This window comes from Nomascus leucogenys, chromosome 5 (genome assembly GCF_006542625.1).
Source record: "Nomascus leucogenys isolate Asia chromosome 5, Asia_NLE_v1, whole genome shotgun sequence".
Lineage (NCBI taxonomy): Eukaryota > Metazoa > Chordata > Mammalia > Primates > Hylobatidae > Nomascus > Nomascus leucogenys.
Window position 1 is genome coordinate 12,965,385 of NC_044385.1, and position 16,660 is coordinate 12,982,044.

Sequence of the window (16,660 nt, forward strand, 5' to 3'; positions counted from 1 at the left end):
ATCACTTGGGGTCAAGAGTTCGAGATCAGCCTGTCTAAAATGATGAAACTTCATCTCTACTAAAAATACAAAAATTAGCTGGGCATGGTGGCGCATGCCTTTAGTCCCAGCTACTTAGGAGGCTGAGGCAGGAGAATTGCTTGAACCCAGGAAGAGGAGGTTGCAGTGAACTGAGATCACACCACTGTACTCCAGCCTGGGTGACAGAGTGAGATTCCGTCACACACACAGAAAAATAAATAAACAAATAGTATATTATGAATAGTAAGATATGACTATAACTATCAGACGTTAACACTTTGGAGGTGGAAAAAGAGATTTTTATCCTTTTGTTGGTTTTTCATTATGAGTCTAGATTTGTTTTTAATGATGTATATGCATTGTTTTGATAATTTTAAAAATGTAGCCATGCAGGCACACATTGTAAAGGTGAAATGGTTTAGCAATCTTAGTTATGTCAGTTATGTTTTTCATTTAATGAATTTAGCTAAAGAGCATGAATGGATTTCTCAGTAGAGAGCTATAGTTAAGGTTGTAAGTTCTGGAGTTAAATGACTTAGATTTAACTACTTTGGGGGTAGATTAACCTCTAAACCCCAGTCCCTTTTTTTTGCTTTGTTTTGTTGTGTTGCTTTTTGTTTGTTTTTCTTATTTATTTAAAACCCTAGTCTCTTGAACTATAAAGTGGGGCTGATAACAACATGTATCTCGTAGCATTGTTGTGAGGATTGAATGAGATGGTCTGTTCAAAGTGTATCAAAGTAACCAGCATGTAGTAAGTTCTCAGGAAATGTTATCTTAAAATAACAATAAAATGATTTACCAGAATGAACACACTGAAGCAGTAAGTTCCATAATTAATTTTACATAAGTTAGCAGTAACTAAAATTAATTATATCTATTCTTTAAAACATCATGGAAATCATTGATTACAAAATTATTGGATATTCATTATTATATTGAAAAATGAAGCTGGCCAGGTGTGGTGGCTCACGCCTTTAATCTCAGCACTTTGGAAGGCCAAGGTAGGCAGATTGCTTGAGCTCAGGAGTTCAAGACCAGCCGTGGCAACATGATGAGACCCTGTCTCTACAAAAAATACAAAAATTAGCTGGATGTGGCACACCTGTAGTCCCAGCTATTTGGGAGGCTGAGGTGGGAGGATCATTTGCGCCCAGGAGGTTGAGACTGCAGTGAGCCATGATAGTGCCTGGGGAACAGAGCAAGACCCTGTCTCAAAAAAAAATAGAGAGAGAAATAAAGAGAAAGAAAAGAAAGAAAAAGAAAGGGAGGGAGGGAGGGAAAGAAAACAAAACAAAACAAAGGAAAGAAAAATGAGAAGCCAGGTGCAGTAGCTTGCTCCTGTGATCCCAGCTACTCAGGAGTCTGAGGTGGGAGGGTCTCTTGAGCCTAGGAGTTTGAGGCTGAAGTGCACTGTGATTGTGCCACTGCACTCCAGCTTGGAGGAGAGAGTGAGACCGTCTCTGATGAAAAGAAAAACGAAGGCTATAGTTTTATAAGAATATAAACTTGGGACCGGGTGTGGTGGCTCATGCCTGTAATCCCAGCCTTTGGGAGGCCGAGGAGGGCGGATCACGAGGTCAGGAGATTGAGACCATCCTGGCTAACACAGTGAAACCCCGTCTCTACTAAAAATACAAAAAATTAGCCAGGCGTGGTGGTGGGTGCCTGTAGTCCCAGCTGCTCAGGAGGCTGAGGCAGGAGAATGGCGTGAACCTGGGAGGCAGAGCTTGCAGTGAGCCGAGATCGCGCCACTACACTTTTAGCTTGGATGACAAAGTGAGACTCAAAAAAAAAAAAAAGAATATAAACTTGGAAACTTGGAGGTAGTACAATCTGGGATTATATCCTGACTCCACTATTTTCTTAGATATATTATGATAAAAATATTACACTCATATAAACTTGGAGAAGCTTTTTTCTTTTTTATTTCAGCTTTATTAAGGTATAGTTTACATAAAATTGATGACTTTTATGTTTAAAATTTGATGGGTTTTGACAAAAGTATACAGTGCTAAAACCATCACCGCGATAGTAATAGAACATTTCCATCATTGGAAGAGCCTCTCAGCCTCTTTGAAACCCAGTTTCTTTGCATGTAACATAGAGGTAAAAGCCAGCAACCTCAGGTGACTGTATACACAGGACCTAATATATACAGTCGCTGGCACATAGAAGACATTGCTAGTGTTCTTATCATACTCATCATTTTTTTTTCTCTATTTTCTAGCTTCTGAAAGTTCTGCTGAAGACAGTGAGCAGGAAGATGAGAGAGGTGCTCAAGACATGGATAATAATGGCAAAGAGGAATCTAAGATTGATCATTTAACTAACAACAGAAATGATCTTATTTCAAAGGAGGAACAGAACAGTTCATCTTTGCTAGAAGAAAACAAAGTTCATGCAGATTTGGTAATATCCAAACCAGTGTCAAAATCTCCAGAAAGATTAAGGAAAGATATAGAAGTATTATCTGACGATACTGATTATGAAGAAGATGAAGTCACAAAAAAGAGAAAGGATGTCAAGAAGGACACAACAGATAAATCTTCAAAACCACAAATAAAACGTGGTAAAAGAAGGTATTGCAATACAGAAGAGTGTCTAAAAACTGGATCACCTGGCAAAAAGGAAGAGAAGGCCAAGAACAAAGAATCACTTTGCATGGAAAACAGTAGCAACAGCTCTTCAGATGAAGAGGAAGAAGAAAAATCAAAAGCAAAGATGACACCAACTAAGAAATACAATGGTTTGGAGGAAAAAAGAAAATCTCTACGGACAACTGGTTTCTATTCAGGATTTTCAGAAGTGGCAGAAAAAAGGATTAAACTTTTAAATAACTCTGATGAAAGACTTCAAAACAGCAGGGCCAAAGATCGAAAAGATGTCTGGTCAAGTATTCAGGGACAGTGGCCTAAAAAAACGCTGAAAGAGCTTTTTTCAGACTCTGATACTGAGGCTGCAGCTTCCCCACCGCATCCTGCCCCAGAGGAGAGGGTGGCAGAGGAGTCACTACAGACTGTGGCTGAAGAGGAGAGTTGTTCACCCAGTGTAGAACTAGAAAAACCACCTCCAGTCAATGTCGATAGTAAACCCATTGAAGAAAAAACAGTAGAGGTCAATGACAGAAAAGCAGAATTTCCAAGTAGTGGCAGTAATTCAGTGCTAAATACCCCTCCTACTACACCTGAATCGCCTTCATCAGTCACTGTAACAGAAGGCAGCCGGCAGCAGTCTTCTGTAACAGTATCAGAACCACTGGCTCCAAACCAAGAAGAGGTTCGAAGTATCAAGAGTGAAACTGATAGCACAATTGAGGTGGATAGTGTTGCTGGGGAGCTCCAAGACCTCCAGTCTGAAGGGAATAGCTCGCCAGCAGGTTTTGATGCCAGTGTGAGCTCAAGCAGTAGTAATCAGCCAGAACCAGAACATCCTGAAAAAGGTGAGAAGGAAAATGTATGTGTTGACTTATTTTAGGATTTCCCCTCTTAAAGTTTCAGTGATTTCACAGTATCTCTTGTTATAACGTGAAGCAATTGTCATATTTGTGTGAACATGGTAAAAATGGAAATTTTAAAGGTAATTTGAAAATGAATAGTGGAATGCATTTAAAAGCTTGAGAAGGCTTTAATGTGCTTTGCTTGAGCCATCCATGACATTTTATTGTGGACCAGAACACATGCTAGAAATCGCACCCAGGCCCAAATCCAAACCTGTTTGAGAATTCATTATATGCAGTGGTTGACTATATGGCATGAGCAGCTTAAGTCTATTTCTGTAACATTGTTTTTGCAGTTGTAATGTGCAGTTTCTCACGAACATTCTGATTTATTGACAGACCCCTCCACCCTTAACCAAATACTGTATGTAGGGGTTTGGAGCAACCAACTGTCCAGGCACTGCTTTCCTCAGACAACCGTGTCAAACTGATTTTCAAGCCTGACTAACTTGTGTGAGTTTGTAAAGGAATTTGATGCTTTCTTAGATGCATAGCTTCCAAATTGAAGGACCAATGTGTACGTTAATAACCTACAGTAATACTTTTTTGATTTTCCGTGAAATTGTTAAAAGTGGAAATTCAAATCGATACCTTCCCAAAGTATTAGTGCCTTGCGATGGTGCCATAGCCATACTTCTGTCATCATTTTTCTTATAAACCACTTCATTCAGGTATCTTTAAATCAGTATGCTCTAGGCTGACACCTGGCTTTGGAACATACTTTTCCATTGTAAAGACAGAGCACTGGAGTATGTTTTTTATATACCATAAAAGATGTTAGAATGCTAGCTTTAGGTTTTCAGCAAAGCTTAAAGAGATATGGTTTAGATCAAATTAGTTAATTCTATGTTTTCTCAGGAATCTTGACTTAAAACATTCCTGTTTTAAAATACATTAAAAAAAACTTGCAATTAAATTGAAATGTTCTTTGCTTTTTTTCACATTTACAAGTATAACTACTATGATTTTATCTGTGCCATACTGTCTCATGGAACTGAACTATCCAGGCATGACTAATCTTCAAAATGAAAGAATCCTTTATTTCAGAATATTAGGCTTTCAACAATAAGATTTTACTGGCCAGGTGTGGTCACTCACACCTGTAATCCCAGCAATTTGGGAGGTCTGGGAGGTCAAGGCGGTGGATCGCTTGAGTCCAGGAGTTCAAGACCAGCCTGGACAACATGGCAAAACCCCATCTCTACCAAAAATACAAACATTAGCCAGCTGTGGTGGCGCATGCCTGTAGTCCCAGCTACCTTGGGGGCTGATGTGGGAGAATCACTTGATCCTAGAAAGGCTGCAGTGAGCCAAGATCATGCCACTGCACTCCAGCCTGGGTGATAAAACAAGACCCTGTCTCAAAAAAAAAAAAAAAAAAGAAAGAAAAAGAAAAGAAAGAAAAAAACAGGTTTTATTGTTACAGGTTTTTTTTTTTTTTTTTTTGAGATGGAGTCTCGTTCTGTCCCCCAGGCTGGAGTGCAGTGGTGTGATCTGGGCTCACTGCAACCTCCACCTCCTGGGTTCAAGCGATTCCCTTGCCTCAGCCTCCTGAGTAGCTGCGACTACAGGCGTGTGCCACCATGCCCAGCTAATTTTTTGTATTTTTAGTAGAGATGGCGTTTCGCCATGTTAGCCAGGATGGTCTCGATCTGCTGACCTCATGATCTGCCTGCCTTGGCCTCCCAAAGTGCTAGGATTACAGGCGTGAGCCACCATGCCCAGCCTATTGTTATAGTTTTTAAGAGGTTGTATCCTCTTTAGAAATAATTGTGTGTGTGTTTTTTTTTTTTTGAAACAGAGTTTTGCTCTTGTTGCCCAGGCTGGAGTGCAGTGGTGCAATCTTGGCTCACCGCAACCTCCACCTCTCAGGTTCAAGAGATTCTCCTGCCTCAGCCTGCTGAGTATCTGGGATTAATGCCTGGCTAATTTTTGTATTTTGTTTAGTAGAGATGGGGTTTCGCCATGTTGGCCAGGCTGGTCTCGAACTCCTAACCTCAGGTAATCCACCTACCTTGGCCTCCCAAAGTGCTGGAATTACAGGCGTGAACCACCGCGCCGAGCCAGAAATAGGTTCTTAAGCACCTATTTCACATGGCCACATTTTAATAAATTTACTTACTATGAATATTGGAGAGTCCCCACTATATCACAAGTTAAAATTTAAGTTTTACTATTTAGATGTAGTTTTTTCCTCTTAATTTACTCTACATTGAAGGTTTTTATTTCTTAGTATCTGAACACTTTAGAATTAAACTCTCTTGGAGAGAAACCTGACAATTATGATTCTTTGCTTCAGTATGGTCAATATCTATGTCTCCTTTGTGTTTCACTTAAATTGTTATATTAAAATGACATTAGGTGGGTTCACATACTTGGCGTAAAAAATAAAAAAGAAATATTAAAAATTTAAAAAGGTATTAGGAAAAGTTGTAAGTAAGATTATATGACCCATTAAAAAAAAAGCTAGGAAGTTGCAGACAGTTATTACTTGTCCTGTTTTTGATAAGAAAGTTAGGTTTTATACACAGAAGGTTGATTTAGCGTCTGACATTGGAACTGAATGGTGATAGTACTTTATTAGTCTCTGGAGAAAAAAGCTTATTTTATATAGTCTGAGAGATAACATATATGAATTAGACAGAAATATAGCAGATGCTAAGGACCAAATGAGTAGTATAGAAAAATGCTACAGTTCAGAGTAGTGATTCATCAGTGAAGCCTGGAACATCTTAGTGATGTAGGACTTGGGCTAGTCCTTGAAGAAAAGGGAGACATTTATTTGTAATGTTTTGCAGTAATTTCCCACCAAGAAGATGAGACGTTTTTTTAGAACTACTATGTTGGATTTGTAAATGGTATGCGTGTTAACCAAACAGTGCCCTGGGAGCTTAGTTATTCTTGACATAAATTGGTAAAAAAAACCAAGTATGAATTACTGCTAAAATTTACCCCATTAATATCATTATATCATTTAAAAATTATATTAATATGATTATAAGACATAATGTCATTAACATTTTAACCTGTGGTTAAGTCTTAATATTTTGGTTTTATTGAATCTTAACAAATTTCAGTTTTTATTTTCAGTATATACTTGTTTTTTAATTACTAGGCTTATAAACTCCCAGTACTATATATTAAGGACTATTTTCAATTTATATCTGATTTTTTTAAAGAAGGATGTGCATACTTTGTTTGCCTTTTTAAAAACCCTGACTTTCAGTATGTACAGGAATTGAGCTTCCATTAATGACAGTTTATTTAAAAATTGTAGTAATTTCTGTGACAACTTACAAATGCCATAAAGAACATGTAGTTTTGGATTGTTCTACGTTTCTAAAATGTGGAATTAATTTATACCTAGAGAATGTTGGATTTTATTTTGTGTTACTTAATTCCTTTCCTTTCATAGCCTGTACAGGTCAGAAAAGAGTGAAAGATGCTCAGGGAGGAGGAAGTTCATCAAAAAAGCAGAAAAGAAGCCATAAAGCAACAGTGGTAAACAACAAAAAGAAGGGAAAAGGCAGTAAGTGTGAAATCTCTAATTTTTTAAATATAAAAATAATAGCTGATAATTTTACCCCCAGTAAGAAAATGGCATTCAGGGTATGGGATAGTACACTATTTTGATTTTGTCTGTACACAAAAAAAAGTCACACAGATTCTGTAAGGCTACTTGCTTTAAAAAAAAAAACACGCACTAGGAGAAATACCTAATGTAAATGATGAGTTGATGGGTGCAGCAAACCAACATGGCACATGTATACCTGTGTAACAAACCTGCACGTTGTGCACATGTACCCTAGAACTTAAAGTATAATAATAAAAAGAAAAAAGAATTTCTGCAAAAACAAACGAAACAAAAAAAAAAAAACACAGGTTTTTAAATCTTAGGTAAATTCTAGTTTTAAGCAAGTTGGTGTTCAGCGGTGGTATTGATTGCTGATGAAAAATCAAGTAATCTGTTTTTGAAATAATAGCCAATATACTATAAACATCAACATATTTGTTACCTTTGTATGCCACAGTTCTTTTCACTTGCTATAAAATGTATCACACGTTGTGAAATATTTCAACTATATGTTATTTTTATTACAGTGAAATTGATTGCTTAGTTAATCTTCAAGGCAAAATCAGCATAGAAGTATAACAATCAAGATAACTTTAGAACTATAATTCCAACAACTCCAGTCTACAACATTTATCTTTGGTACCCTATATTATGTGACCTGAGAATAACTACAAACAATACTTTTTGCTAAGTATGCTCCAACTTTAGCAACGACTCCATTCATCAATCCGCAGAAAATATATATACCGTATTTCTTCTGAGGGCTGCACATTTTATCTCTCTTTTGTAGACAAAGTAAGAAGCAGAAAATATGTAAAGAATTTTTTTTCAGGTGCCCCACACTGACCTCCTGCTGCTCTTCCAGGAGACTCCTGCCACCTCCACTGCCTGACCTTTGCTAGCAGCCGGCTTGGCTGCACTTCAGTGCAGAAAAGGGTTATTCGGCCAGCTCCCCGAGGTTCTGCTGAGCCCATATGACTTCCAGGCGGTGAATATGGCGTCCCTGGGGCCCCGGGCGGCTGTGCTCAGCAAGGCCATGAAAGCCAGGCTGAGACAGTCCACTGCATAGAGTGGGGCCAAGCCTTGGGTGGCTTAGCTAGGAGTTGCCAGGGGTTCCAGAGCAGCAGTGGGGGAGCTGGGAGGGAATTTGTGTATATGTGTCAACCAGTGGTGGAGTTTCTTTATTCCCAAAATTTCACAGTGGGAGGAGTTGCTGCTATCTACCTTTACTATTTGGAATAATTTCTGGCTTTGAGAGTTTAACTCCTTGTTTTTTTGGTGATGTTGTTAAGTGAAAAATCAGTAAATATATGCCAAATCAGGCAGTCGTCAATTGTTTGGTGTAACTGGTAGGATATTTAAAGTGTTTTTTCTTTCACTGTGATGTTTTTGTCTTCAAGAGTTTACTATTTAAATGACATTTCCTAGGAGAGCTCATCTTCAATGAGTCATTTAGTATATTCGTATAATACAGAGATATAGTGTTCTCCCATTTTACTTATTGGGATTCTGCCATGGTAAATCAGAATGAGTTAACCATTCTAGAGAATAATTTAGTAACATGAATTAATTCTGATGGAATCTAAACTAATACTTTGTATCCAGAAAGAGGTTATCTATGGAAATACTAATCCCATCACCTACCTTTTCACATGGTAAGCTGTCAAGGTCAAGTATTTCCATCTTAGTGCTGAAGTTTAATTAGCAATAGCAGTTGTAACATAATTGTTACACAGACTTCTGAATTGTTCATAAAATACTGAATATTTTATTAGGGTGAAACTGATTATTTTAGTCAACCCACAGCATAGGGGTTATTTAAGAATAATTTCATTATACATGTCAAACTTTAGAGTTTATTCCCGAGGAGTTCTTTATTGAATATGATGATCGTGCATTATTATTTGTTTGTGGCCAAAGGAGCAGGAAAATGTTGCATATACCCAATGTTACATATTCATTGTAGAGGTTTCTACAATTAATCACTTTAAAAGATGTTATATTTTACTTTATATATTAACATAATAGAGTAAAAAGCCATTCAGATGATTACTGTATATTTGACAGTCTGCCAAGCATAACGATAGATTAGTGTGAGTGATTTTAAAAGTATGTATATTATTGGCAGTTCAGGTAAGAAGAGTTTTTTGTTTTTGCTTTTCCTAAGATGCTGCTGCATTTCTGTGTGATTTTCCAGGTTTCTAGGCAGGTTGTTTTCTGTAGGACTAAATTCAAATGGCTAATTTTAAATTATCTACTAAAATCTGTGACAAATTTATTGTTACATTTTTGTTTATTAAATCTTTTCTTTCTCTTTCAGCAAATAGTAGTGATAGTGAAGAACTTTCAGCTGGTGAAAGTATAACTAAGAGTCAGCCAGTCAAATCAGTTTCCACAGGAATGAAGTCTCATAGTACCAAATCTCCGGCAAGGACGCAGTCTCCAGGAAAATGTGGAAAGAATGGTGATAAGGATCCCGATCTCAAGGAACCCAGTAATCGATTACCCAAAGTTTACAAATGGAGTTTTCAGATGTGTAAGTGACATGTTAAATTGACAAGCATACAAACTTCATCCTAATAACTCTTTTTGTTTTGTTTTTGTTTTTAGAGACAGTCTCGCTCTGTTGCCAGGCTGGAGTGCGGTGGTGCGATCTTGGCTCACTGTAATCTTCAGCCTCCTGGGTTCAAGCCATCCTCCTGCCTCAGCCTCCTGAGTAGCTGGGATTACAGGCATGCGCCACCACACCCAGCTAATTTTTTTGTGTTTTTATTAGAGACAGGGTTTCACCATGTTGCCCAGGATGGTCTCCATCTCCTGACCTCATGATCCACCTGCCTCGGCCTCCCAAAGTGCTGGGATTACAGGCATCAGCCACCCCGCGCCTGGCCTTTTTTTTTTTTTTTTGAGACAGAGTCTCTCTGTCGCCCAGGCTAGAGTGCAGTGCAGTGGCACAGTCTCTGCTCACTGCAACCTCCATCTCCCTGGTTCAAATGATTCTCCTGCCTCAATCTCCCAAGTAGTTGGGATTGCAGACGCCCGCCACCACACCTGGCTAATTTTTTTACTGTTGTTGTATTGTTAGTAGACACGAGGTTTCACCATGTTGGCCAGGTTGGTCTCGAACTCCTGACCTCAGGTGATCCGTCCGCCTTGGCCTCACAAAGTGCTGGGATTTCAGGCATAAGCCACCATGCCCAGCCCCAATCCTAGTAACTCTTCATGCCAATACTCTGAAAAAGAGGCTCTGCCAAACTTAATAGATGTACTAATGAATTTGCAATGTATAGACCTTATTTGGATCCCGATTTGAATAAATACATTGGTTAAAGAAAAATTTTAAGGCAGTTGAGGCAAATGCCAACACTGACTAGATATTTCTGATACGGCCGGGTGCAGTGGCTCACGCCTGTAATCCCAGCATTTTGGGAGGCTGAGGTGGGTGGACCACGAGGTCAGGAGTTCGAGACCAGCCTGACCAGCATGGTGAAACCCCATCTCTACTAAAAAAAAAACAAAAAAAAAAAAAAACAAAAAATTAGCTGGGCATGGTGGCAGGTGCCTGTAGTCCCAGCTACTCAGGAGGCTGAGGCAGGAGAATTGCTTGAATCCGGCAGGTGGAGGTTGCAGTGAGCTGAGGTCACGCCACTGCACTCCAGCCTGGGTGACAGAGTGAGACCCCATCTCAAAAAAAAAAAAAAAAGATATTTCTGATATGATGTCGGTAATTTGATTTAAAAGTATCTGGTGTTAGGGGTGAGGAATGGATAGGGGTGCAGGTGATACAGGTTTTGCCATAAATTGATGATTACTGAAGCTGGATAATGAGTACTTGGGGTTCACTATCCTTCTCTCTATACTTTTGTATATGTGAGAAATCTTCATAAATCTTCATTTAAAAAAAGGTATATATATATATATATATATATATATATAAAATAGAGACGAGATCTCACTATGTTGCCCAGGCTAATCTTGAACTCCTGAGCTCAGGACTGAGCTGATCTTCCCACCTCTGCTTCCGAAAGTGCTAGGATTACAGGTGTGAGCCACCACACCCAGCCAATATGTTTTTTTTTTAATACAACTCTAGAGTTTTTCACACAAGGAAATACCTTAAGTATTCTTAGGAGATTGAAGATTGCTTTAGAGCTTTTTAAAATTGCCTTCTAATTTAAATGTTTTACACACTCTTTAAAAAAACCTAAAAAATAACAGAGAACAGAAGAGAAAAATTTATCCACAGTCTTGTTACTCAAAAAGTGTGTACAATTTAGCATTTTGGTGTCTTTCCAGGTTTTTTGTTTTGTTTTGTTTTTGTGTTTTTGTTTTTTTAGACAGAGTCTCACTCTGTTGCCCAGGCTAGAGTGCAGCACAATCTCGGCTCACTCCAACCTCCGCCTCCCAGATTCAAGCGATTCTCCTGCCCCAGCCTCCCGAGTAGCTGGGATTACAGGCACTCGCCACAACGCCCGGCTAATTTTTGTAGTTTTAGTAGAGACAGGGTTTCACCATCTTGGCCAGGCTGGTATCGAACTCCTGACCTCATGATCCGCCTGCCTTGGCCTCCCAAAGTGCTAGGATTACAGGTGTGAGCCACCGTGCCCAGCCCCAGTTTTATTTTTAAGTGTGATTTTTTACTGTGGTGATACTGTATACGGATGTGGATATATGTAGATCTTAAGGTGTTTAATATTCTACATATTCATTCAACAAATATTGTGCATTTATTATGTACCAGGCATTGTTCTAGGCTAGATAAAAAATTTGGAAAACGAATATTTTAGAAGCCTTAGTTTTTTAGTTCATCTGCCTCAACCTTATTCAGCAGCCATGCTCTATGTTCTCTCCTTTATATGTTAAAATTTTCTTAAAAAATGTCTATTAATGAAAGCTTTAAATTTATAGCGGACCTGGAAAATATGACAAGTGCTGAACGCATCACAATTCTTCAAGAAAAACTTCAAGAAATCAGAAAACATTATCTGTCATTAAAATCTGAAGTAGCTTCCATTGATCGGAGGAGAAAGCGTTTAAAGAAGAAAGAGAGAGAAAGTAAGTATTTTTACTTTATTTTTATTTATTTATTTATTTTGAGACGGAGTTTCACTCTTGTTGCCAGACTGGAGTGCAATGGCGCAATCTCGGCTCACTGCAACCTCCACCTCCTGGGTTCAAGCAGTTCTCCTACCTCAGCTTCCCAAGTAGCTGGAATTACAGGCATGCACCACCAAGCCCGGCTAATTTTGTAATTTTTAGGTAGAGACAGGGTTTCGCCATGTCAGTCAGCCTGGTCTCTAACTCCTGACCTCAGGTGACCTACCTGTCTTGGCCTCCCAAAGTGCTAGGATTACAGGTGTGAGCTAAGAGTGCCCTGCCAGTATTTTTACTTTATTTAAACATAAACCAGAATTTCCCGCTCTGCAGTTAGACTGCCATGACTTTATATCTGTCTGTTTTCAGGCAAATTCTTTAATTTCTTTGTCTTATTTTCCTCATCTCTACAGTGAAATAAATTATCTCAAATAAAAAAAATTATTTCAGATCATAATATTCACTTTCATAGAGTTTATACTCTACCAAAAACATCCTAATAAGATAATTTCAGATGGTGAAAGCACTATGAAGAAAATGATGTTAAGGTAGTGATTGGATGGGTTACTTTAGATTACAAATGGTCAGCATATTTTTGTTGATACCTGAATGACATGAGGAAGTGAGATAAATTAAAATCTGGGAAGAGGCTGGGCACAGTGGCTCACGCCTGTAATCCCAGCACTTTGGGAGGCCGAGGTGGGTGGATTGCCTGAGGTCAGGAGGTCGAGACCAGCTTGGCCAACATAGTGAAACCCCATCTCTACTAAAAAATACAAAAAATTGGCTGTGCGTGGTTGTGGGCGCCTGTAATCCCAGCTACTTGGGAGGCCGAGGCAGGAGAATTGCTTAAACCCAGGAGGCAGATGTTGCAGTGAACCGAGATCATGCCATTGCACTCCAGCCTGGGCAACAAGAGCTAAACTCTGTCTCAAAAAAAAAAGACATCTATCCAGAAACTCCTTCTAAACAATGTTTTGTAAATATAGTCACCACAAATTCTTTATAATGAATGATTTTGCTAAATAGAGCCTCTCTACTGGGTTAGCATTAAAAGTCAGTTCCTAAATACTGTTTTAAGAAAAATCCATGGAAAAATGCTTATCCTGGTTACCAAAGAAATGCAAATCAAATAAGGTATCATTCTTTTTTTTGGAGATGGAGTTTTGCTCTGTTGCCCAGGCTAGAGTGCAGTGGCGCGATGTCAGCTCACTGCAACCTCCACCTCCTGAGTTCAAGCGATTATCCTGCCTCAGCCTCCTGAGTGGCTGGGATTGCAAGCGTGCCGCCATGCCCAGCTAATTTTTTATTTTTAGTAGAGATGGGGTTTCACCATGTTGGCCAGGATGCAGGATGGGCCCTATCTCTTGACTTCGTGATCTGCCTGCCTCAGTCTCTGAAAGTGCTGGGATTACAGGCATGAGCCACTGTGACTGGCCCAAATAAGGTATCATTCTTACCAAAAAAAATTAAAACTAAAACCAGTGCAGGAACAGTGTAGTGAAATTCATGTAAGTTATGAGTTGTAATATAGTAGAATACTACTCAACAAACAAACAGGCTGGGCGCAGTGGCTCACACTTGTAATCCCAGCACTTGGGGAGACTGAGATGGGCGGACCGTGAGGTCAGGAGATCAAGACCATCTGGCTAACATGGTGAAACCCCGTCGCTACTAAAAATACAAAAAAATTAGCCAGGCATGGTGGCGGGCGCCTTGTAGTCCCAGCTACTGGGGAGGCTGAGGCAGGAGAATGATGTGAACTCGGGAGGCAGAGCTTTCAGTGAGCCAAGATTGCACCACAGCGCTCCAGCCTGGGCAACAGAGCGAGACTCTTGTCTCAAAAAACAAACAAACAAACAAACAAAAAAACGAAAAAAGGAAACAATGAGAGACTTCCTCTGATGAAAATAACTAATGTGTTATTTGCTTTGTAAACCTAGTGGAGGAGAATGCAACAGTTGAGCTATGCAATTTTGATCCAACTTGAAGAAGCAATTAAGCCTCCCATTCTCATCACCATTTACATGTACAAGAAAACTCCTAAGTACAGAAAGATGGAGGGATTAGGAGGGGACAAAAGATTTTTGGATGGATTGCAGATTTTTCCTGTTTTGATACTTGTTTTACTATTACAAAAAGTGTATTCTATATTTTATTTCTGTGTCTTGTAGACTAGGCACAGTTCTTTCCCTCTTTGACCCACGCAGGAGCCTTCCCTGGTCTGTCCTTTTCATTACTTCTGTAGTTGGGCACTGTCTAGCTTCTTGAGCTACACTAGCTTTTCCTTTCTTTACATCGTAGTACTGTGAGAATTGACCACTGTTGTAAGCTAAATGATTTTGGACAATACAGTGGAATTTTAGTTCAGAGGACTAGTATTTTCTTTCTGTCTATTGTTAGGCATAAACTGTTATTAAGCTCTTGGTTTGGTCTCCCTTTTGCTTAGGTGCTGCTACATCCTCATCCTCTTCTTCACCTTCATCCAGTTCCATAACAGCTGCTGTTATGTTAACTTTAGCTGAACCATCAATGTCCAGCGCATCACAAAATGGAATGTCAGTTGAGTGCAGGTGACAGCAGGACTTGCTAAAGCACTTTGCACTTAATGGCTGTTGAGGGCCACTTTTTTTATATACTGCACAGTGGCACAAAAAAATATCAGACAAGCACTATTTTATATTTAAAAATTGTTTCTTGACAAGCTGACTTGGCACTTAAGTGCACTTTTTTATGAAGAAAAAGTACAATGAACTGCTTTTCCTCAAGCAATAATTGTTTCCAACTTGTCTGGGAATTGTGTGTCTGGTAACTTGAAGGCCTTCCACTGTGGCAAATGGAGGCTTTTCACTGCCTGTAGAGACAAATACAGTAAGCATAGTTAAGGGGTGGGTCAGAACATGTTAAGATAACTTACTGTATATGTATTCCCTTGTATTTTGTTAAAGCTGGAACATTTGATATTTTTCCATTTATTTATGAAAAAATATGAACCTATTTTCATTTGTACAAGGTAATTGTTTTTTAAAGCAAGTCACCTTAGGGTGGCTTTAATTGTATAAGTCAAGCACATGTAATACAAAACCTGCAGTTAACAGGATATTAGACATCAATCCTGGTAACCAAATATTAAAGATTCTCTTTAAAAAAGACTGAACATGTTTACAGGTTTGAATTAGGCTAAAAGGTCTTGCAGTGGCTTTTCATGGCCCTTCAAATTGGAATGGAACTACTGTACTTTGCCATTTTTCTATAAATCAGTATTTTTTTTTAATTTTGATATAATACATTGTGTGAAAAAAGAAAATGGCTAATAAACTGTATTAAATCTTAAACAATGTATAAAGATTGTACTTAGCCAGTTCAAAGTGTATATTTATTCATAATGAATTATAACAGTTATATTTTTGTGTTTTCTTGTAAATGTTTCTTTTCCCTTAAATACAGATAATTCATTTGTATTGCTTATTTTATTATGAGCTACAACAAAAGGACTTCAGGAACAAGTAATGTATTAGTATGGTTCAACATTGTTGATATGAACTGTCTCAAAAGGATGGTGGTTATTTTAAATATAAATAGCTAATGGGGGTGGTAGGCCTATAAAATTAAATGCCTTGTATAAAATCCAAAATGAATGCAAAATTGTTTTCACTTGTATTGACTTTATGTTGTATGATTCCAATCTCTGTTCTGTTTGGCACTTGTATTTAATTCTTCACCTTTGTAAGACATTTGTATATTGCGGTTGTGTTCATTCAAGCTATTTAATATCTGGCACTGTTAATACACAGTACTTTATTGTACAGACTGTTTTACTGTTTTAATTGTAGTTCTGTGTACTTTTTTTGGATGGGGCTGGCATGTTTTCTTTGTTTTCTGGCAATACGACATGTGAGAATTTCAATGCGTTTTGTTGTAGATGCTAACGTGTCAGAATCCTTTACATTCAACTTTTCTAAGAAAAGCATTTTCAGTCTTGTAGTGTGTGCTTACAGTAACTAATTTTGTTGAAAATGGTTTCAAGTTATTCAAATTTGTACAGGACTGTAAAGATTTGTTGACAGCAAAATGTTGAAGAAAAAAGCTTATAGAATAAAAGCTATAAAGTATATATTAGGATCTGCAAACAATGAAGAATTATGTAATATATTGTACAAATGTAAGCAAAGGCTCTGAAATAAAATGCCATAGTTTGTGAATCCTTGATTTTTGTTTCTAAAAGATTTAGTAATTTTAGTTCATTTCTGTATGTGGTGACTGGCTGGAACATACATATCCAGCATGTATTATCACAGGGGATTAATTGATACATAAAAAAGGGAAGATTCTACCTATGAAAATTAAAAGTCCATTAACCAGATAATGAATGTATTAAGCATTTTTTTTTTTTTTTTTTTTGGACACGGAGTCTTGCTCTGTCACCCAGGCTAGAGTGCAGTGGCGCCATCTCAGCTCACTGCAACCTCCAC

The 16,660-nt window shown here is 38.3% G+C and overlaps 1 protein-coding gene across 4 annotated transcripts in view; it reads left to right on the forward strand.

Annotated features, from left to right (window-relative positions):
- Positions 1-16,396, forward strand: part of ARID4B (AT-rich interaction domain 4B) — a 165,267-nt gene extending 148,871 nt beyond the window's left edge. For 3 of the 4 annotated variants that reach the window (XM_003267277.4, XM_003267278.3, XM_030812651.1), the window contains 5 exons: positions 2,252-3,463; positions 6,936-7,049; positions 9,415-9,630; positions 12,003-12,149; positions 14,638-16,396. In XM_003267277.4, coding sequence (XP_003267325.1) covers positions 2,252-3,463; positions 6,936-7,049; positions 9,415-9,630; positions 12,003-12,149; positions 14,638-14,765 — 1,817 coding nt within the window. In that variant the 3' untranslated portion in view covers positions 14,766-16,396. Of the gene's footprint in view, positions 1-2,251; positions 3,464-3,859; positions 3,974-6,935; positions 7,050-9,414; positions 9,631-12,002; positions 12,150-14,637 lie in introns of those variants that run through there. The other variant, XM_030812652.1, reaches the window with a different exon arrangement.
- Positions 16,397-16,660: the final 264 nt, after the last annotated feature.